The sequence below is a fragment of the Herpailurus yagouaroundi genome, unplaced genomic scaffold (assembly GCF_014898765.1).
Source record: "Herpailurus yagouaroundi ecotype Mexico unplaced genomic scaffold, PumYag 393, whole genome shotgun sequence".
Lineage (NCBI taxonomy): Eukaryota > Metazoa > Chordata > Mammalia > Carnivora > Felidae > Herpailurus > Herpailurus yagouaroundi.
Window position 1 is genome coordinate 1 of NW_024412610.1, and position 19,964 is coordinate 19,964.

The 19,964-nt window shown below is 55.0% G+C and overlaps 5 protein-coding genes across 13 annotated transcripts in view; 4 read left to right on the plus strand and 1 right to left on the minus strand.

Moving 5' to 3' along the window:
* Positions 1–57: 57 nt before the first annotated feature.
* On the plus strand, positions 58–5,421 carry NOTCH4 (notch receptor 4; the record flags this gene model as incomplete). Its single annotated transcript, XM_040463387.1, has 9 exons — positions 58–463; positions 569–744; positions 1,283–1,502; positions 1,656–1,728; positions 1,832–1,970; positions 2,499–2,794; positions 3,024–3,171; positions 3,695–3,792; positions 4,182–5,421. Coding segments are annotated over 9 exons (2,261 nt in total), but the record flags the coding sequence as incomplete, so codon positions are not given.
* Positions 5,422–6,597: 1,176 nt separating this feature from the next.
* On the plus strand, positions 6,598–8,587 carry GPSM3 (G protein signaling modulator 3). 2 transcript variants are annotated; one of them, XM_040463359.1, is made up of 5 exons: positions 6,598–6,774; positions 7,001–7,045; positions 7,255–7,363; positions 7,560–7,759; positions 7,983–8,587. In XM_040463359.1, the coding sequence occupies exons 2-5, from the start codon at positions 7,004–7,006 to the stop codon at positions 8,118–8,120; spliced, it is 489 nt and encodes a 162-aa protein (XP_040319293.1). In that variant the 5' UTR covers positions 6,598–6,774; positions 7,001–7,003; the 3' UTR covers positions 8,121–8,587. The 2 variants fall into 2 exon arrangements, with proteins under 2 accessions (XP_040319293.1, XP_040319292.1); XM_040463358.1 differs by lacking the exon at positions 6,598–6,774 and having other exon boundaries at positions 6,815–7,045.
* A 1,021-nt stretch (positions 8,588–9,608) lies between these two features.
* Positions 9,609–13,882, plus strand: PBX2 (PBX homeobox 2). Its single transcript, XM_040463342.1, is given in 10 exon segments — positions 9,609–9,668; positions 9,670–9,845; positions 10,782–10,855; positions 11,093–11,340; positions 11,439–11,629; positions 11,812–11,947; positions 12,063–12,216; positions 12,611–12,699; positions 12,806–12,892; positions 13,019–13,882. Coding segments are annotated over 10 exon segments (1,293 nt in total). The 5' UTR covers positions 9,609–9,623; the 3' UTR covers positions 13,112–13,882.
* A 723-nt stretch (positions 13,883–14,605) lies between these two features.
* On the plus strand, positions 14,606–18,249 carry AGER (advanced glycosylation end-product specific receptor). 7 transcript variants are annotated; one of them, XM_040463338.1, is made up of 11 exons: positions 15,084–15,368; positions 15,544–15,650; positions 15,782–15,974; positions 16,156–16,220; positions 16,364–16,451; positions 16,552–16,734; positions 16,817–16,977; positions 17,178–17,319; positions 17,590–17,613; positions 17,727–17,853; positions 17,977–18,249. In XM_040463338.1, the coding sequence occupies exons 1-11, from the start codon at positions 15,317–15,319 to the stop codon at positions 18,074–18,076; spliced, it is 1,242 nt and encodes a 413-aa protein (XP_040319272.1). In that variant the 5' UTR covers positions 15,084–15,316; the 3' UTR covers positions 18,077–18,249. The 7 variants fall into 7 exon arrangements, with proteins under 7 accessions (XP_040319273.1, XP_040319275.1, XP_040319272.1 ...); XM_040463340.1 differs by having other exon boundaries at positions 16,850–16,977; XM_040463339.1 differs by lacking the exon at positions 15,084–15,368 and adding an exon at positions 14,606–15,077 and having other exon boundaries at positions 15,544–15,974; positions 17,977–18,248.
* Positions 18,250–18,425: 176 nt separating this feature from the next.
* The window catches only part of RNF5 (ring finger protein 5), a 2,481-nt gene continuing 942 nt past the window's right edge, over positions 18,426–19,964 (minus strand). Inside the window, exons 2-6 of one of the 2 annotated variants that reach the window (XM_040463355.1) lie at positions 19,669–19,687; positions 19,461–19,573; positions 19,296–19,350; positions 19,103–19,220; positions 18,426–18,996 (exon numbers count right to left, since the gene is read on the minus strand). In XM_040463355.1, coding sequence (XP_040319289.1) covers positions 18,899–18,996; positions 19,103–19,220; positions 19,296–19,350; positions 19,461–19,573; positions 19,669–19,687 — 403 coding nt within the window. In that variant the 3' untranslated portion in view covers positions 18,426–18,898. The remainder of the gene's footprint in view (positions 18,997–19,102; positions 19,221–19,295; positions 19,351–19,460; positions 19,574–19,668; positions 19,688–19,964) is intronic. The other variant, XM_040463356.1, reaches the window with a different exon arrangement.

The following is a 19,964-nucleotide window of genomic DNA, read 5'->3' on the forward strand; positions in this document are numbered from 1 at the left end:
ATATCAGGCATCTCTCTGGAATGAAGAAGGGGGTCAAGTTTCTTTGGGGATCCTGAGTCCCTCTCTCCTCACCCCACAGTCCAGCCTATGACCAGTACTGCCGTGATCACTTCCACAACGAGCACTGCGAGAAAGGCTGCAACACTGCAGAATGTGGCTGGGATGGGGGTGACTGCAGGCCCAAAGATGGAGATTCAGACTGGGGGCCCTCCCTGGCCCTGCTGGTGGTGCTGAGCCCCCCAGCCCTGGACCAGCAGCTGCTTGCCCTGGCCCGGGTACTATCCCTGACTCTGAGAGTGGGGCTCTGGGTAAGGAAGGACAGTGATGGCAAGGACATGGTGTACCCCTATCCTGGGGCCCAGGCCGAAGAGGAGCTAGTAGGAACCCTGGATCCCTCTCATCAGGAGAGAGCAGCCCCTCAAACACAGCCTGGGGGCAAGGAGACAGACTCTCTCAGCACTGGGTAAGAAGGCCGGGCAGGAGGATGGGGCAGACACTAGTGTTTTAATGGGTGGAGGGAAGGGAGCCAGCAAGCAACACACAGGACTCTAACGCGCCTCCCCCACAGGTTTGTGGTAGTGATGGGTGTGGATTTGTCCCGCTGTGGCCCTGACCACCCTGCATCCCGCTGTCCCTGGGACCCTGGGCTCCTGCTCCGCTTCCTTGCTGCAATGGCTGCAGTGGGGGCCCTGGAGCACCTACTGCCAGGACCGCTGCTGGCTGCCCATCCTCGTGCTGGCACTGGTAGGTGACCCCCTGTCATTTCCACTGACTTTGCTCCCAGACCCCCTTTCATGCCAGCAACGAGCAATGGAGGCCAAATGACATGGGATTGTAGGGACCCCAAATGTTCTGTGTGGAGACTTTACCCTCATGAACCTCTCATTCTCTAATTGGATCTCCTCATGACCCATTTGCTCTCCAGTCTCCTCCCTTATTTCCCGAAGTACTTTATCCTAACCTTTACCATAGACCTCCCACAAACCTTGGGTTCTGGTCTATCCTGTCTACTAAGTCCAATCATCCCTCTGCCAAACAGCTCACAGTACATGAAAGAACTCCTATAGCACTTATGAGGTGCCAGACCTTGCTCTAAGCGCTTTATAACATTAACTCATTTAATCCTTCCAACAATGCCACGAGGCAGGTACAATTATTGTTCCCACTTTACAGATGGGGAAACTGAAACAAAAAGAAGTTACTGCACTTGCCCGAAGGTCTCACAGTAGTACTCAGCCTCACCAGAAATGGTCTCTTTTTGTGACTGTGTCTCTCCCACCAGCACCACCAACCAACCAGCTTCCCTGGCCTGTGTTGTGCTCACCAGTGGCTGGGGTGCTCCTCCTGGCCCTTGGGGCTCTTCTCGTCCTTCAGCTCATCCGGCGGCGGCGCCGTGAGCATGGGGCCCTCTGGCTGCCCCCTGGGTTCATTCGAAGGCCTCGAACTCAGCCCACTCCCCGCAGACGCCGGCCTCCCCTGGGTGAAGATAGCATCGGCCTCAAGTAAGAGTGAGGATGAACCCAGGCTCTGGGAAAGACTCTTTCCTGTGGAGATTGATGATCAGAAGTTGATGACAGAGGAAGGGGAGGGGGGAAGGAAGGCAGCTGGAAATCCTGGGGACCCTGAAGGTCCCCTACCCACACACCCCCTTCCAGGGCACTGAAGCCAGAGGCAGAAGTTGATGAGGATGGAGTTGTGATGTGCTCAGGCACCAAAGAAGGCGAAGAGGTGGGCCAGGTGAAACCACTGGGACAGAAATGGTCCTGAGGTGATGGTGGAGTTAAAGGGACAAGTCAACTTTCCTTCACTGATCCTTGTTCTGATCCCCAAGGCTGAGGAAATGGCCTCACCCTCCAAGTGCCAGCTCTGTCCTCTGAGGGGTGACTGTCAGGAGCTCCCCCAGGCAGCCATGCTGACTCCTCCCCAGGAATCTGAGATGGATGTCCCTGACGTGGATACCCGTGGGCCTGGTATGTAAGACAACCCAGATCAAGAAAAGGAAAACTCCCTTTGACTCTTCTAGAATCAGAAAGCCTTTTGATATTCGAGCTGAAGAAACTAACCTTAGAGTTAGTGCCTTAGAATTGTGGTTCTCAAAGTGTGGTCCCCAGACAGAAGAATCAGTTTCACCAGGGAAATTGTTAGAAATACAAATTCTCAGGCTCCACTCCAGAGCTATTGACTCAGAAATTCAAGATATTGGGAAATCTGTGTTTTAACCAGCCCTCCAGGTAAGTTTGATCCAGACTCAAGTTTGAGAACCACTGCCCTAGAATGTTAAAGAATTATGCCTACTGGCTCCTTTTACAGATGAGGAAGCTGAAGCACAGAGAAAAGTAGAAAAGTCATTTGACTAAAGCCACATAAAATCAAGAGCCAGAGCTGGGCTTCCTGACACTTGAGGCTATGATTCTCCATTAACCTCCAAGTTCTCCTCCTACCCCAGTTACGTCCTTTTGATTGACTTGTCTCCCATCCCTCATATCTCTCACCCACAGATGGGGTGACAGCCCTGATGTCAGCAGTTTGCTGTGGGGGAGTGGAGTCCAGGACCTTCCAGGGGTCATGGTTGGGAAGCCCTGAACCCTGGGAACCTCTGTTGGGTGGAGGGGCCTGTCCCCAGGCTCACACTGTGGGTACTGGGGAGACACCCCTGCACCTGGCTGCCCGATTCTCCCGGCCAACCGCTGCCCGCCGTCTCCTTGAGGCTGGAGCCAACCCCAACCAGCCAGACCGAGCAGGGCGCACCCCTCTTCACACCGCTGTGGCTGCTGACGCTCGGGAGGTTTGCCAGGTCAGTGCACACTGGGATCGCTAAAGGGAACAGGGGGCAAACTCATAAGTAAACCTGGGCAAAAGCATCCCCTAGGGTTTGGCAGAGAGGAAGGTGATATGAGATTGGGGATCTGAAAGGAAAAACAACAGATAACTGAATATGGGTTTGGGGGTGGTTAAGAGTGTGAGGGACCTGAGCTAGCAGTCCAGAACATACCAGGGATCACTGCCCCTCTTTGGCCCCCCAGCTCCTGCTCCGCAGCAGACAGACTGCAGTGGATGCACGGACAGAGGACGGGACCACAGCCCTGATGCTGGCCGCTAGGCTGGCGGTGGAGGACCTGGTTGAAGAACTGATTGCAGCCCAAGCAGATGTGGGGGCCAGAGATAAATGGGGTATGAATCCGGAGAGGTTGGAGTTGTCCTATGGAGAAGTTGCACAGATGGGGTGTGAGTAAGAGGCAAAAAAAAAAAAAAAAAAGGAAGCAGCTGAAGGACCAACTGGAGGCTGGGGGATTCCATCCCACCTAGCTGTCAGGGTGGTAAACCTGCGGTGTGGTGTCCGTATAAAACGTCGTCTTCCCCTTTCATCCTGAACAACATACACACACTGCCCTAATCCACTGGAAAATAGGCTGGGGAAGAAGTGTCTGCGAGAAGGGGGAAGGGTCTCGTGGGGGGAGGTCTCCCGGTCCCACCGTGCCCAGAACAATACCCCATTGTCCCTCCCGCGCGCCGGTGACGTTACTAGAAGCAAGGCTTCCGGCCAACCGGCGGTCACCCAGGCAACGCTTCCGCCTTTGAAGTAACCCAGCCAGCCCGAATAAGTCCTTCCCTCTAAACCAGAATCCGTGGGAAACAGGAACCCAGGCGTCTGGTCTCCAGCCTCTGGGTAACAACCTCCCATGTCGTCCCCTAGGAAAAACCGCGCTGCACTGGGCCGCCGCCGTGAACAACGCCCGGGCCGCCCGCTCCCTTCTCCAGGCCGGAGCCGATAAAGATGCCCAGGACGGCAGGGTTAGACCGAGAGTGGGCTCCCTACAAAAAAAAAAGAAAAAGAAAAGAAAAGAAAGAAAAAGGAAGAGACAGGAAAGAAAGAAAGAAAGAAAGAAAGAGAGAAAGAAAAACAAAGAAAAGAAAGAGAGAAAGAAAGAAAGAAAGAAAGAAAGAGAGAAAGAAAGAAAGAAAGAAAGAAAGAAAGAAAGAAAGAAAGAAAGAAAGAAAGAAAGAAAGAAAGAAAGAAAGAAAGAGAAAAGAAAACGAGCGTGGGAGAGGCAGAAAGAGCGGGAATGCCACGCAACCTGAATGGGGAGGGGCCAATCGTCAAGAGAGTGGAGTCCGGAAGGGCCAGCCCTGTGGGCGTGGCCCTCCCTGATCTCGCCCTCTGGCTGTTTCTTCCGGTACAGGAGCAGACGCCGCTGTTCCTGGCGGCCCGAGAAGGGGCGGTGGAAGTAGCTCAACTGCTGCTGGGACTAGGAGCGGCCCGAGGACTGCAGGACCACGCCGGGCTAGCGCCCGGAGACATCGCTCGCCAGCGTAACCACTGGGATCTGCTGACGCTACTGGAGGGGGCGGGGTCACTGGAAGTGCGTCACAAAGCCACGCCCGGCCGCGGGGCGGAAGCCTTCCCGCGCTCGCGTACCGCGTCGGGAAGCTTGCCCCCGCGTCGGGGCGGGGCTCTGCCGCGCAACCGGACGCTGTCAGCTGGGGCTGGTCCACGTGGGGGCGGAGCATGTCTGCAAACCCAGACTTTGTCATTAGAATGGGCCGCGCGTGTGGGTGGAGCCTATTCGCATTGCCAGAGCCCATCGAAAGGAGCAGGAGGCGGCCTGTCCCCCGGAGGCCGTAGGTTTTCTCCAGGCATGCGCGGGCCTCGGCCCGACGCTGCTGTAGTGCCAGGAAGATCCGGGGCCGCTTCCGGGGGCGGGGGTGGGGCCTCAGCCGACGATTGGCCCTGCGATTGGGTGACCCTGAGAGCCTGCGGCTCCAACACTCCAATCCCGCCTCCTTGCCTTACGCCGTCCCCGGAGCGGGGATCCCCTCAAGTCGCCTGGGATCCTCCAACCCACCAAGTAACAACTTTAAACGCGGGAGGCGAGGGTCAAAAATAGGACGCTACATGACAGGGATTCTAAAAATGAGCACCCATTATAGGACAGCCTGGAAACACTCCAGATTTTAAGATCCTGGATCCCCAAAAGTGAGGAGTCAAGAGTATTGTGTCCCTCCCAAAGTGACTATGCCCACTCCTCCTCGTCTTACACGTGGAGAACTGCAGCCCTGAATGAAGAGGGCCCAGCCCTTCTCCCAGAAAATAAGGGTGAGGAGCTACAGAAGGGTGGAGTGGAACCAATTACTACAAACGTAAAAGATGTAAGTTCTTTCCTGTATACGGTATCCAAAGGAAACCTCTGTCATCCACAAATAGCTGACAAATATTTACAAAGTACCTACTACGTGCCAGGCACTGTGTAGGTGCTGAAGTGTGTGAGCCAAGGGCCACTCCAGCTGATGACTCCTTGCACTTTACCCACTTCCCTCCTCAACAAACCATCCCAGGGATGAAGCGTCATTCTTCTCGCCACCACTATCTATTTAAGAACCTCAAATCTGTCATCCCATAATAAAGCTTATTTGAAGTGTTAACCTTTTTTTGGAAGAGTTGAGTGGAATGGGAAACCATTAGGGGCCACCTGGGTGGTTCAGTTGGTTAAGCGTCTGACTTGATCACAGGGTCATGAGTTCAGAGCCCTGCGCTGGGTGTGAAGCCTACGTAGGAAAAAAAAAAAAGTCATCTCTTTGGATGGAGGCTTTGAGTAGAGTTCAAGAGCGAGAATAAGATTTGCGGGATACTGTTGTTATTTTAGAGTATCACCTGAAAGTAAGAGTCTCTAGTAGCCCAGGGAGAAACCACACATAACTATGTATAGTTATCCTCTTCAAAGGGCATTTAGTTATGAGCACTTAGGAGATTCCTAAGGCCTCAAGTTAAGGCAGATGGAGAGAGCATCTCAAATATACACCTTTCAGAAACACGGTTACACGTCTTTAATGGTGATGGGCCTGAGACATGGAGGCATGAGGCATTTTGAAAGCTAATAGTAACTACCATTTATTGAGCATTCACTATATGCCAAATTATCGCACTTAATCCTCACATCAATTCTATAAGGTAAGCGCTATTAAAGCTCCATTTTACTCTTTGAGAAACTGAGGCACAGAGATTTTATTTGCCCAAGATTGCAAGGCATTAAGTGGTAGAACTAGATCTCTTGATCACTAGAGTTGACTTCATGCTCCAAGTCACTCACCTGTAAACTTCATAATATGGCAGGTTGGCATTTAGAGGTTCCAAATATCTCTATCCTGTTCCCACCCTGGTGCCAGCGCACCTGACCAGTATTGAGACCAAGCCAGGGAGAAGGTCATCTCCCTTTTCCATTTCTATACCCTTCATTCATAACCAGAGGAAAGTTTCCCCTGCCCCTTGTCTCATATTTGGTACATATCTTGTCCCCTGAATAGACTATAAGCACCTAGAGGGCAGGGATAACTATCCAACACATATTTATTGAATACTTACTGTGTGTTGGAGCCACTGCTAGGGGTATATGTACATGTTTGAGGGCCCAACATCCCTGGGTCTGAGTACTTTGCTTCCCACTGGAACCATGCCCCTCCCAGTCCCCATAAGTCTGTGGGAAGCTGGGACACAGAAGAAGGACAAAGCCTACATCAGGGTCCTCTTAGGAAGGGGACCTGGGGGAGTGGGCGGGGGGGGGGTTCTGAGGAGTAAAACCACTTCCTGTGTAGCTAGTTCCTGTGTTGACAGAAAGAGCTGAAGGGGAGGAGGGGAGTGGAAAGAACAGAGCCTAGGGTTGAGGGACTACTGAACCTCTGGAGATGTGAAGGCCAAGAGTCATTCTCTATGATAAACCCCTCCACTACTGCAGCTGGAGACGCTTTTCCCAGTCTCTGTGCTCCCCTGGGGCGAGAGAGGTCGAGCAAGTAGTTTGGGTGGGAAAAGAGAACTGGAGGAAGTTGACAGGGATGGGCGGGGCCCGTGGGGGGGCTGACCAGGAACCCAGCTTCCTGCTCAGTACCCAGGCATCCAGCCCCTGGCTCACCCCCACCCCTTCCAGCCCCCACTCCCCTCAGGAACCTAGGGTTCCAGCCCTCCTCCCAAATCCCAGCTACCCCACCCCCATCAATTTCTCCCCTCCAGGGGATGGAGGCCGAGAGACCCCAGGAAGAAGAGAATGGTGACCAGGTGAGCTGCGCACTGGGCTGGAGAGGCTGACACTGGGAGAGAGGGAGGTAAGAGGATGTGGGGCAGGGACGCAGTGAAAGGGGACTCGGGGGACTTGGAAGGGCTTGGGCAAACTGAGGTAGGAACAGAGACACAGAAAGAGGAAATGGGCTGTCAGCCTAGCCCCCTGCCCACCACACCCCCACTTGATTGGACCGGATGTCTCCCAGCATCAGGGCCCCCATCAGGATGAGCATGGCTGGCCCCCTGTGAACACCACCACTCGGCCTTGGCGATCTGCTCCTCCGTCCCCTCCTCCTCCAGGGACCCACCACACAGGTACCCTCACTCGCCCAGGGAGCTCCCTCACCTTGGTGCCCACATCCTTCCTGATCCCATTACCAAGGCCCTCTCCCCACCTCCTCCTGATTCCTCATTGCACCCCCTCAGCTCTCACTCCAAGTCATCTAGCACCACCACCCCTCCTGTCTGCCACCTTCTCTGGGTCTCTGAGCCCTACCCCTCCTCTCCCCAGCCCTGGGGCCCCGCTCGGCCTCTCTGCTCTCCCTGCAGACTGAGCTCCTTCTGGATTTGGTGGCTGAGGCCCAGTCCCGCCGCCTAGAGGAGCAAAGAGCCACCTTCCACATCCCCCAGAACCCCCCAAGCATAGCCCCAGCCCCACTTCGGCCTCTTGAGGACAGAGAACAGCTCTACAGCACTATCCTCAGTCACCAGGTGAGACACCTCCCCAGAAGGCAAGACCCAGGCTTTCTGGTCTCTTAGCCTTTGTTCTCTTTTGGGCCCTACCCCTCCTCCCCACCATCTACCCCCTGGCCAGGCCCCGGTCCCTCCATCCCCATCACAGGTATCCTACATACCTCTCTCGCCAGCCTTGGCTCCTTGCAAGGCCTGCCCCTCTTAAAATCTCACCAACACTCCCTTCCCTCCACTCCTCTAGTGCCAGCGGATGGAAGCCCAGCGGTCAGAGCCTCCCCTACCCCCAGGGGGACAGGAGCTCCTGGAGTTGCTGCTGAGAGTTCAGGGTGGAGGTCGAATGGAGGAGCAAAGGTCCCGGCCCCCCACACATACCTGCTGAGACGTGAGCCCCTCCACCAGCCCCTCCACACTCCTGGGGCTCAAAGCTGGGCAGCATGCCCTCAACCCCTGCTTGGCAGGGGCACCAGAGACTGGAAGACCCAGGAGAAATCTCAATATCCATCATCCTCATCCACCTTCCCGAGGAACAGAGGAGGTGAAAGTCCTGGGGGTAGGATGGTCATTTAACTCCCTCCCCCAGTACATGGGAGCTTGAAGCAGTGAGAAGATCCCAGCCACTGAGGACCGCGCGCCCCCCCCCGATCCCAAGGAGTGGCTGGAAGTCTTGGTCCTGAGCTGTGGGGATACCCCCAGTAATCTAGCCACTAGGCAGGATCTGAGGGCTCAGGCCTCCATCTCCCAAGAGAAGGCAAATCTCCCAAAGTTAGGGCCTGAGAGACAGTTCCACCCTCCTTCCCAGTAAGAAGAAAGGGAGAGAGGGCATTACAAAAAGGTAAGACCATTCGCCCACCCCACCACCAGCACTCCCACCCCAGGACTGAGGGGCCTACAGGCTGTGAATGGACACTTAGCACTGCCCACCCTCCCTCCCCACTGCTGCTCCGAGTCCGATGTTTTGGTTGTATGAATAAATGTAATTCTCCTCTGGACTGACGAAGACTGGTGTTTGGGGCTGCGAGGCGGTGGGGGGGGGGGGAGATAGGAAGGTGAGGCCAAGAGGCCGCCTCTTTCCCTACTTTGGCGAGAGGCCAGCTCCCCTCCCTGGCTGGTTAATTACTGGCTCATTAAGCAGCGGTTGGAGACCTCCCTAATTATACCCCCCCAGCCCCCCCTCTCCTGGTTTTAATTAAGTAGAACAGGGAGGGGAGTCATTAGGAGAAGAAATATGAACTGAGCTGTCTGCGAACCCAGGGATTCTAGGGGCCGGAGTCCACAACACCTAGATTCCCTAATTCAGAACCCAATTTGCGGCCCCTGAGCCCCAATACGCCTCCCCCCCCACCCCGCCCTTCCGAGGCCACCGAAGTCCAACCCCCTGGCCTAAGCATATCCCCCCCAACAAGGTCTAGTCTCCTCCCCTCGTCCCCTCTTCCCTCTCCCCTCCTCCACTCGATGCTAGTTCCTCTGTTTCTATGTGTCTTTCTCCGCCCCCAGCTCCTCCCTGTTCCTCCTCTCTTCTCCCCTCCTCTTCCTCTCCCGCTCCCCTCCCCCCCGCCTCCCTCCCTCGCTCCCCCCTTCTCCCTCCTCCCTCTCTCTCTCTCTCTCTCTCTCTCTCACACACCCCCGCTTGGGCCTCCTCTCTCTCTCCGGCTCCATTTTCTCCGCCGCCGGGGGCCGGGGTCTCCTGTGGGGGGCCCAGCCGGTACCCCAGGTCTCCCTTCAGGGCCGGGGTGAACCTCCGGGAGAGCCGGGAGGGGGGAGACGGGCGGGGGTTGGGGCGGAGGGAGCAGCGGCCCTACCGAGTTTGTGGGGGGGGGGGGGAAGTAACCAGGCGGGGGGAGGGGCGGAGCAGGGAGGGGGCCTCAGGGCCCCCCCCCCAACTATGGACGAGCGGCTGCTGGGGCCGCCCCCTCCAGGTGGGGGCCGGGGGGGGCCTGGGATTGGTGGGTGGGGAGCCTGGGGGCCCTGGCGAGCCTCCCGGTGGCGGAGACCCCGGTGGGGGTAGCGGGGGGGTCCCGGGAGGCCGAGGGAAGCAAGACATCGGGGACATTCTGCAGCAGATAATGACCATCACCGACCAGAGCCTGGACGAGGCCCAGGCCAAGTGAGTGCCCCCACCCCGCGACCCCACACAGACCCAGCAGAAACCCCATTCACAAGCTCTGAATCTTCTGGGAGTCGCCCCCACCCCCTACTCCAGGATCGGCTCCAGGATCCTAAAGCTCTCTTCTCTCCTTACTCCTGGGAGCTCCAAGATAAGCCCTCCTTCACGAACCTCCCTTCACCCCCAGGCCCTGAAACCTTCAAAGAGGGGAACCCAGGGTGGCCTCACCCCCCCCCCAAACTCCCCACTGACCCCAATACTCCCTGGAACATGTTCCATCTCCAGAGCCCTGTTCTGGCTCTCAGACTAAGAAACTGCTATGCTGTCTTAACTCTCCTCCCAGCCCACCCCCATACTCTCCAGGCCTGGGGACCTCCACAGCCCTTCCCAAAGCTCCTACCGCTCCTCTCCACCATGGCCCAGCCTTCAAGGGTCCTCCCCCACCCTTGGCCCCTGTTCAGCGGGACACTAGGAACATCAGAGCCTCCTGCCTTGTTCAGTCCCAGGACCCTCCACACACATCTATATTCAACTCTTCCAACCCCTCTCTGGCACCTCAAACTCTGACTCTTCTTGCAGTCTGCATCTCTTTTCCTCTGCAGTCTACCTAGTCACCCTCATGTCAGCAGTCACCCCCAAACTCTCCTTCCCTACCCCTGTAGACCCATTTCCCACAGCCCCTGTGCATTCCCACAGTGCCTTTATCTTGCTGCCTGCATCTTCCCTCCATCTTCCTTAAGCCAAGCAGCTTCCCCACATTTCCACACTCAGGGAGCTGATCTCTTCCCAAGAACCCCCCAACTCCATTCTGCCCCCACCCCCACTTTGTACCTCCCTGCTGGTTCAGAGGCTCCCCTCTCACCCTCATGGTCTCCCTCACTCAATCCCTCCTCTGTTTCTATAGCTCCTCAACTCTTCTCTCCCCTTCCTCCCAAGGAAACACGCCCTCAACTGCCACCGCATGAAGCCTGCTCTCTTTAGTGTCCTGTGTGAAATCAAGGAGAAAACCGGTATGTGGGACCCCCTCTGATTTCTCCCTTCTGGGGACAGAATCCTGTTCTTTATAGGACTCAGGCTCAGAGTTTGATAACCTGGGGCCCTGAGAACAGTAGGGGTTAGAGAAGTTGCTAAGGGGAACTAGGGAGGGAACCAAAACCTGGAAACTTGGGTCTCCAGGAAGACACTAGGAGGGCTGAGAGCTGGCTGTGGGTTCCCTGGGTCCCTAAGTTCATTGGCCTGTATGCTAGGCCTTAGCATTCGAAGCTCCCAAGAGGAGGAGCCGGTGGACCCACAGCTGATGCGCCTGGACAACATGCTTCTGGCAGAGGGTGTGGCTGGGCCTGAGAAAGGAGGGGGCTCAGCGGCAGCAGCTGCGGCCGCAGCAGCCTCCGGGGGCGGCGTGTCCCCTGACAACTCCATCGAACACTCGGACTATCGCAGCAAACTTGCTCAGATCCGCCACATCTACCACTCGGAGCTGGAGAAATATGAGCAGGTGAGGAGACAAGGCTGGAGTGGGTGAAAGGAGAGGCTCCTGAGGGGAATCCCAGGGCCAAAGGGCCCCTCCTCACAACCCACTGGCTCCCACTATAGGCGTGTAACGAGTTCACAACCCACGTCATGAACCTGCTGAGGGAACAGAGCCGCACACGGCCTGTGGCACCCAAGGAGATGGAGCGCATGGTGAGCATCATCCATCGGAAGTTCAGCGCCATCCAGATGCAGCTCAAGCAGAGCACCTGTGAGGCTGTCATGATTCTGCGTTCCCGCTTCTTGGATGCCAGGTGGGGCTCAGAGGCCCAGGCCAGCCCCCAACCCTGGTCTCCTTCCCATTCTTCTCCAAGCCCCTGGGCCACCGTGCAACACAACATGGTACCCTATAGCAGTGGCATTCTCCAGAGTTAGGCAAGATGGAGGCCCTGCCCGAACAGCCGGCCTCCTCACCACCTTTCTCCCTCTTCTGTAGACGAAAACGCCGCAACTTCAGCAAACAGGCCACTGAGGTCCTCAATGAGTATTTCTACTCGCATCTGAGTAACCCATATCCTAGTGAAGAGGCTAAGGAGGAGCTTGCCAAGAAGTGCGGAATCACTGTCTCTCAGGTATTGGGGAGGCTTGGGGAGGAGTTTTCAGGTCAAAAGCTCTCTGATTCTACTGACTGAGGGACTTAACATAAAGTTCTCTACCTGACCCTGCTTTCTGCTCAACACCCCACAGGTCTCCAACTGGTTTGGCAACAAGCGGATTCGGTATAAGAAAAATATTGGAAAGTTCCAAGAGGAAGCAAACATCTATGCTGTCAAGACCGCCGTGTCAGTCACCCAGGGGGGCCACAGCCGCACCAGCTCCCCGACACCCCCTTCGTCTGCAGGTGGACCCCACTGCCATCCTGGCTGGCTGTCTTGCACGCTTCCTGCTTTTGTTCCCACTTCCTATCTAGGCAGGATCACAGCTGAGAGGGGGCCTTTGGGGGTGAGAAGGACCTAGCTGAGATGGGATGGAGATGTCAGGGGACAGAGGCCACTCCAGCGAAGTTACTTCTATCTTCCAGCAAGTGGCCAGGGACGGAGGGGGGAGGCTCAGAAACTGCCTGCTCCTTCTGAGTGTTGCAGTGTTGTCTTATGGATAATTTGCGTATAGCGGTGCACCCCCAGAACTAGTTCATAGGGCTTTTTGGAAACCAGAGCTGTGGTGAGAATCCTGTCTGCCGTCAAAGGCTGTGTTATACTCTTCTCTAATCCCTTCTCTACTTTCCCCCCACCAAGGCTCTGGCGGCTCTTTCAATCTCTCAGGATCCGGAGACATGTTTCTGGGGATGCCCGGGCTCAACGGAGATTCCTACTCTGCTTCCCAGGTCAGGTGGCCCATCTCCCCTTGAGTAGGGCTTTCCCAAACTCGGTTTCCCTTTCTTCAAGGTATAAGACTCGTCACTGTGTCATATCCTTCTTTGCTGCTTGCAGGTGGAATCACTCCGACACTCAATGGGGCCAGGGGGCTACGGGGATAACCTTGGGGGAGGCCAGATGTACAGCCCTCGGGAAATGAGGGTGAGTGGATACATGAAGCTCTCTTTGTCCAACTCTCACCAGGACAAGAGGGCCTTTTTGCTGGCAGTGTTGTCCCCACACTAGACTTCCCAGAGCCCTGCCCCAACCGTCTCTCTCTTTTTTCAGGCAAACGGTGGCTGGCAGGAGGCTGTAACCCCATCCTCAGTGACGTCCCCGACAGAGGGACCAGGGAGCGTTCACTCTGACACTTCCAACTGATCTTGCCCCTCAGGGCCACAGGGGTGGGGGCTCACAAGGCGACTCTTGAAGAGGACACAGGCATCCAGAGGACAAACCCCAGACACAGGAGAAGCACAAGACAGAGAAGGGCAAATGGGGTCATCCCTTCCCCAACCAGACTCTCTCAGTGCTGGGGGTGCTGACTACGTGGCAGGGAGAATGGGCTCCCCTAAGGGGAGAGTGGGGTCTGTCTCCCTCTTTTTAACTTTTTTTTCAGCCTTTCTCTTCCTTTCTGTCACAAAACCCAGAATCCTATTGTTCAGATCCCTTTCCCTCTGCTGTCTTTCCATCCCCCTCCACCCCGTACTGTATTCCATTTCTCTCTTTTCTCTGGGTTCCCCCACCCCACTTATCTGCTCTGGGATCTGTGGAGAAGCCAGCCCTGCCCAACCAGAGATGCCAAAACTGGGGACACACCTTCTGGACAGAGGACATGGGCCATGAACCCTGTGCCTCCCCACCCCCTGCCCCTCCAGATGGCTTTATTACCTCATACGCAGCTCATCTTAAACCAATAGAATCGCTCGGTGGACTAGAGTGTCTGACTCAGATATCTACCTCGGAGGGAGTTTCTGCTACTTTAGGGAATTGTTGACTGGGCTTTGGGGTTGAATTTTTTTTGTTGTTTTGTTTTGTTAAGGAAAGAAACAAAACCCTGGGATCCATCTGTATTTTGAAAAGTTTTTGTTGCTGTTATTGGTTCTTAATTTTTAGTTTGGGGAAGTAGATGTTTTTATAAATATATTGACTTTTTTTTTTTTTTTTTTTTTAATTTCTTGCTTTCCCATGTTAGGGGTGATAGCCAAAGGGGTCATGATAAGAGAAAGGGGAACAAATAGAACTTGTAAAGAGGCCCAGCTGGCTCCAGTCCTGTCCACCAGAAAGTACATTTAGCAGGGCACCAAGCCTGCACCCCTAAAATCACTTAGTTGGATGTTCTTTGCTTATGCAGGCAGCTCTTTGCTGCATTTGCTGTGGAGATAGTCAGGGGCTTGCTCTGCTGACCTGTCCCCACCCCCCACTTCCCTCAATCCTTGGGCAGGGCTGGACTCAGTAACTTTGAGGAAATGCCACCTTTCCCTGTGAGTGACACGTCTTTAAATCTTTTTTTTTTTTTTTTTTTAACTACTATTTGCAGATTGGAGGGGGAAGAATGGGGAGGGGCTTATTGCCAAATATGTTAATGTGGGTTGGGTGCTTGTGTTATGTTATCTCCCTCCATTTCCCCAGAAATGTGGCATCTTTTATTCTCAGTCCAAAATCAGGAGGGTGGGGAGAGAGAGGAGGGAGGTTGCAAAAAGCCAGGTATGTGGGAAAGTAAAATCACCAATGTCCCATCCTTGGCCAGAACTCTTACCATCTGAACCCCTCAAACATCCTCAGGATTTTACGAGACTGTCCTAGTGGGGAACCTCTTCTGTCAAAGATCCAGGCAGGACTGAAGGGGAGCAGGTTAGATGGGTGATGGGTGGTGGGTGGGAGGCACGGGCTGGGGGCAGTTCTCTCCTCACTTGTAAACTTGTAGTTTCACAGGAAAAAAGAAAACGCATACACACATACGCACACACACACACACACACAACACACACACACAGTTTTAAATAAAGAATTTTCTTTTTTCCCTGGGTTTAGTTGAGAATTATTTTCAAAAACATGAAAAACCCCAGAAAAAAAAATCTTTTTCTCATAAAGCCCCAAACAGGTGTTTTTCCCAAGTTCCCCCAGCCTTGCCCTCACCACCCAGGCCCCAGGGTTCACCCTCACCCCCTCCTCAAGGGAAAAAGCCTGGCCTGAACCCTGTTGCCTAGCAACCTTGCCTAAGCCATATGGGGCTCCCATTGTCTTACCAGGCAAGCCCTCAGTGGTCTCCAGTTGTCTACCAGGCAAGCCCTCCGTGGACTGACGGGATGGGTTGGGGGTCCTGAGTGAGAAGAGACCCTAGGAGGTACACTCCCCACCCCCATGGATATGGCTGGGCCCAGAGACTGGCAGTGCCTAAGGGTGGGGTGATAACTTTCTCCTAGTATCTGAAGTACTCTTGTCCAAGAAGCATGAATTCCTAGCATTCCCTGTGACGGGACAGGACGGGAAGATGGGGGTAGGGGAGAAGGTGCAAGCCCCACCTAGGGCGGTGGCCACAGCAGTGAGGGGCAGACAGAGCAAGGAGCCTGGGAAGGAAGCAGGATGGCAGCAGGGGCAGCAGCTGGAGCCTGGGTGCTGGTCTTCAGTCTGTGGGGTGAGCCACTCCCCTCACACCAATCCTCCCTGCAGAAAGCACTCTGTCCTCCCCAAATCTGCCCAGAACTTTCCTGGAACCTGGGCACTGCTCTTCAAGCTCCCTCACCCACCTTGTCCTCGTTTTATTAGCCCCCATTTCCCTCCTACCCTTCCACCATTGTACTGTCTCCCAGGGGCAGTAGTAGGCGACCGAAACGTCACAGCCCGGATTGGGAAGCCACTGGTGCTGAACTGTAGGGGGGCCCCCAAGAAACCACCCCAGCAGTTGGAATGGAAACTGGTAAGCAGGGCTCCTGTCACAGCTTCCCCACTTCCAGAGAGACCAGTGATGATTTGTATCCCCACCTCCCTGCCTCAGGAGTCCTTTCCCAAAGGACCTGCCCTGCTCAGGCCCCTCTCCTCTGTCCCCAGAACACAGGCCGAACAGAAGCTTGGAAGGTCCTGTCTCCCCAGGGAGGCCCCTGGGATAGTGTAGCTCGAGTGCTCCCCAATGGCTCCCTCCTCCTGCCGGCAGTAGGGATCCAGGATGAGGGGACTTTCCGGTGCCGGGCAAAAAGCAGGAATGGAAAGGAGACGAGGTCAACCTACCAAGTCCGAGTCTACCGTAAGAGTTCAGGGCCTTCTCCATGGCCCACCTTTCATCTAAGGAAAAGTCTTCAACCCCAGCCCTTGACTCCTTGGCCCTGGTGTGTGAGAACCTGTGACTTCAGATGCCCCAGTTCCCGCACCTGGGGTATGAGAGTCTTCAGAGCTGCAGCCTCTGATTGAAATTTTCCCTCCTTCAGAGATTCCTGGGAAGCCAGAAATCATGGATCCTGCCTCTGAACTCATGGCTGGTGTCCCCAATAAGGTAGTGGAAGAAAAGGGGAGAAGTAGAAAGCAGTCCTGAGAAGAGGAAGGGGGTGTAAGCTGTGCCCGTGTAGGTGTATGCGTTTGTGTGCACATGTGTGTGTAGTCTCCTATTCTCAAAGATGATGGTTACTCTCTCCCCAGGTGGGGACATGTTTGTCCAAGGGGGGCTACCCTGCCGGAACTCTTAACTGGCACTTGGATGGGAAACCCCTCATACCTGATGGCAAAGGTAAGTCCCAAAGTTCCCCCTCCTGCTGCCTTCTTTCTGACCCCTCCCATATCCACCCTGGGAGGTCTTGCCTTGTCCTCCCTTCTCCTCCCCGCCATAGGAGTGTCCGTGCAGGAAGAGACCAGGAGACACCCTGAAACAGGGCTTTTCACACTCCAGTCAGAACTGATGGTGACCCCAGCCCGGGGAGGAGCTCTCCATCCCACTTTCTCCTGTAGCTTCAGTCCTGGCCTTCCCCGGCGCCGAGCCCTACACACGGCCCCCATCCAGCTCAGCGTCTGGGGTGAGTGGAGGTGGGGAGGGCCTGAAAGTTTGGCCCTCAAGGAGGGAAGAGTGAAGCCCATGGCCACAGGGACCACACATAGGTATAACTCTCAACCTCATGCCCCCACCCCCAGAGCCTGTGCCTCTGGAGGTCCAATTGGTGGTAGAGCCAGAAGGTGGAACAGTAGCTCCTGGTGGTACCGTGACCCTGACCTGTGAAACCCCTGCCCAGTCCTCCCTTCAAATCCACTGGATCAAGGACGTGAGTGACCTGGAGAGGGGGCTGGGAAGTAGACAGACACATCACTGGCAACTAGGAGGACAGGAGGCTCATAGAGAGGCAGGCAAGGACCTGGGGAAGACAACAGAATATCGGAAGATATGGAGACAAAGATAGGAGTATGGGACGTGTGGAAACGTATTACACGTTGTAATAGTCTCCTATCCCCCTTCTCCCCACAGGGCGTGCCCCTGCCCCTTACCCCCAACCCTGTGTTGCTCCTCTCTGAGGTAAGACCTCAGGACCAGGGAACCTACAGCTGTGTAGCCACCCATCCCAGCCATGGGCCCCAGGAAAGCCGTGCTGTCAGTGTCCACATCATCGGTGAGGAGACCTCTCTCCAAATCCCAGGAACCCTGGGGCTGGGCTAAAGGATGGTGCAGACTCGAATTCCCTACTCCATCCTGGCACTGTCCCCTCCATGTACCCATACCCAGGCCTCCTCTGCCCCACCCAAGCCACACCAAGACAGCCTGTCCCCTCTCTCCTCTGAACTGAAGAAAGGGAAAGACTCCACTGGGGCTCCCACTAAATAGCCTACTTTCTCTCACATTGAGACCTTCCCTTCTAACTTGCTCTGACTTTGTCTTTCAGAAACAGAGGAGGGGCCAACTGCAGGTGAGGCTTTCCCAAAGGCCAAAGTGACTGGGGGATGGTCGGGGGGATGGTTGACAAGAAAGGAATGGTGAGTGGGAGGGGCCAGGCCCTCACTTCTCTGCATCTCTCTACAGGTTCTTTGGAAGGGCAGGGGCTGGGAACTGTAGCCCTAGCCCTGGGGATCCTGGGAGGCCTGGGGATAGCTGCCCTGCTCATTGGGGCCATCATATGGCAAAGACAGCGACGCCAAGGAGAGGAGAGGTAAGTGGAGAAAGCCAGAGACCTCAGACTTGAGACTTCCAGGCAGCAAGAAGGGAGGTAAGGGGGAGCAATGATGGAGTGCTGGGAACCATGTGCACTATTCTCCCCCATCTTCCTCCTCAGGAAGGCCCCAGAAAACCAGGAGGAGGAGGAGGAGGAGCGCGAAGAGCTGAATCAGTCAGAAGAGCCTGAGGCAGCTGAGGGCAGTGCAGCAGGGCCTTGAGGGATGCACAGCCAGACTCCATCCATCACCTCCATTTTCTTTCCCCCCACCCCTGCTCTGTTCTGGCCCCACGCTAGTTCTTTCCTGTGTAACTGTACCCACCTCACCAAATGTGCTTCCACAACCAGAGCCTCCCAACAGTGAGAAGTAAACACCTTGCCCTATTTGCTCATGTGTGTCTGTGTGTGTATGTGTATGTGTAAGATGCCCTCACCCCTGAACCCTTGAAAGCCTTGAAGGAGAGAGGCTCACCCTCATGCTTCCCCACACCACGCAGATATTTACTCAAGTTAGAGAGAAGCTGCTCCTGTTCTGGAAGGAAGGAGGTAAGGACAAAGGTGGGCAGAGCTTCCATCAATACATCTCACCTTGTTTATTCAATTTATAATAAAGGAGGTAGTGAGGGGAAGGAAGCACTTAAGTCAGAACCCATAATAGACACTGGGGAGAGAAAAATTAAGTTAAATCAACAAGGGGAAAGTAGGGGAGAATCAGAGGGAGACTTGCCCATCTTTCAACACCAAATCAAGAAATGTGGGGGGAAGCAAAGGATCAGTAGAGAGAAGAAACAGACATTCTCTTCTGTCTGTCCTCCCGTCCCAGAGCTGGGAGTTATGATGCTACTCAGTGAGTTCAGAGCAGAAGGTTCTTCCATATTCTGTCACTCCTTCTCCCCGCACCCTCCTAGAAAGTGGCCAGGGTTGGCCTCAGCCAGTACAAATGGAGTGGTTGGGGAGGAGGGACCAGGAGTCAGGAAGGGTCAGCAAGGACCCCCAATACTGATTCTCCTCTGGCCGGAGGTGGGTAGGAAGGAGACAAAACTCAAATACTGAGCAGCCAGAAAAAGAAGAAGATGGCGAGAAACAGGAACAGGGAGTCCTGCCAGCTGGAGGCCGAGTGACCCTGTCCCAGATCCACACCTGTAGGAGAGAGGAAAGCTGTGGAAGAAGCATCCACTCCTACGTTGGGAAGGGGACTGAGGGGGTTCAGCGGGCTCCCTGCTAGGAGCTGAGGGAAGGCTCTTACCTGTACCCCGACGCAATGGGTCATGGGTGTTGAAGACGGTGGTGAAAAAGCCAAAGGGAAAAGCACCAACACCAAATGAGAAGTGAAAGCCCCCGGTATCACCAAATGACTGGAATCCCTAGGAAGGTGGAGAAAGTCAGAGGGGAACAGGGCAGGTCTTTGCAAGGAAAGAACACAATCAGACAAGACTCACCCCTCTGCTCTCCGGAGCTGGTCGCTGGCCCTGGGGGCGGGGTGGAGTTTTCAATCTGAGGAATAGGAGAGGGACTAGCAAGAAGAAGTGTTCTCTCCCCTTCTACACCCCACTGCCAGGGCAGAAGCCTTCCATCTTCCCTCAGCACCAGCCCCTCTCTCTCACCTGGGGTCCTGGGGCTTCTGGCTCCCTCGACCATAAAGAGGGACAACCTTTTCTCTGCTGATCCCAGCTTTACACACTGGGCATTCTTGCCGCTCTGGCCGTGTTTCCAGCCACTGGGGGAGAAAATGAAGTGGTTTCCAGTACACAGCAGGGTCTTTGAACTCCTCAGACCTCCCCATTTCCCTCTTCATCTCCTCTGAGTACGCACCTGATGAAGACAGGGCCAACTGGATGGGGGGGAAAAAAAGAAGGTCAAACCAGCTACAGAAAAGAGACAAGGATCCAACCTCATAGAGCCCCATCTCACCCCCTCTCCCAGGTACTACCTGCTTCTTTTCCCATTTTCTGCAACCTCTACCATGCCAATCTGGCCTTCCTTCTTCTCTGATCTTACAACATCTAAAGCTATATCCATCCTCAACATGCTCAACCTTTTCCTCTCCCTAAACACACAAAGACACACACACACACACACACACACACACACACACACACACACACACA

Excerpts from the sequence above, each read along its gene's own strand:
- GPSM3 (XM_040463359.1), top strand. The coding sequence starts at position 7,004 with ATGGAGGCCGAGAGACCCCAGGAAGAAGAGAATGGTGACCAG. Across the intron at positions 7,364-7,559 it reads TCCAGGGACCCACCACACAG|CCCTGGGGCCCCGCTCGGCC; the intron begins GTACCCTCACTC and ends TCCTCTCCCCAG. Across the intron at positions 7,760-7,982 it reads GCACTATCCTCAGTCACCAG|TGCCAGCGGATGGAAGCCCA; the intron begins GTGAGACACCTC and ends CCACTCCTCTAG.
- AGER (XM_040463335.1), top strand. The coding sequence starts at position 15,225 with ATGGGGGTAGGGGAGAAGGTGCAAGCCCCACCTAGGGCGGTGGCCACA. Across the intron at positions 15,975-16,155 it reads CTACCAAGTCCGAGTCTACC|AGATTCCTGGGAAGCCAGAA; the intron begins GTAAGAGTTCAG and ends TCCCTCCTTCAG. Across the intron at positions 17,320-17,589 it reads TGTCAGTGTCCACATCATCG|AAACAGAGGAGGGGCCAACT; the intron begins GTGAGGAGACCT and ends TTTGTCTTTCAG.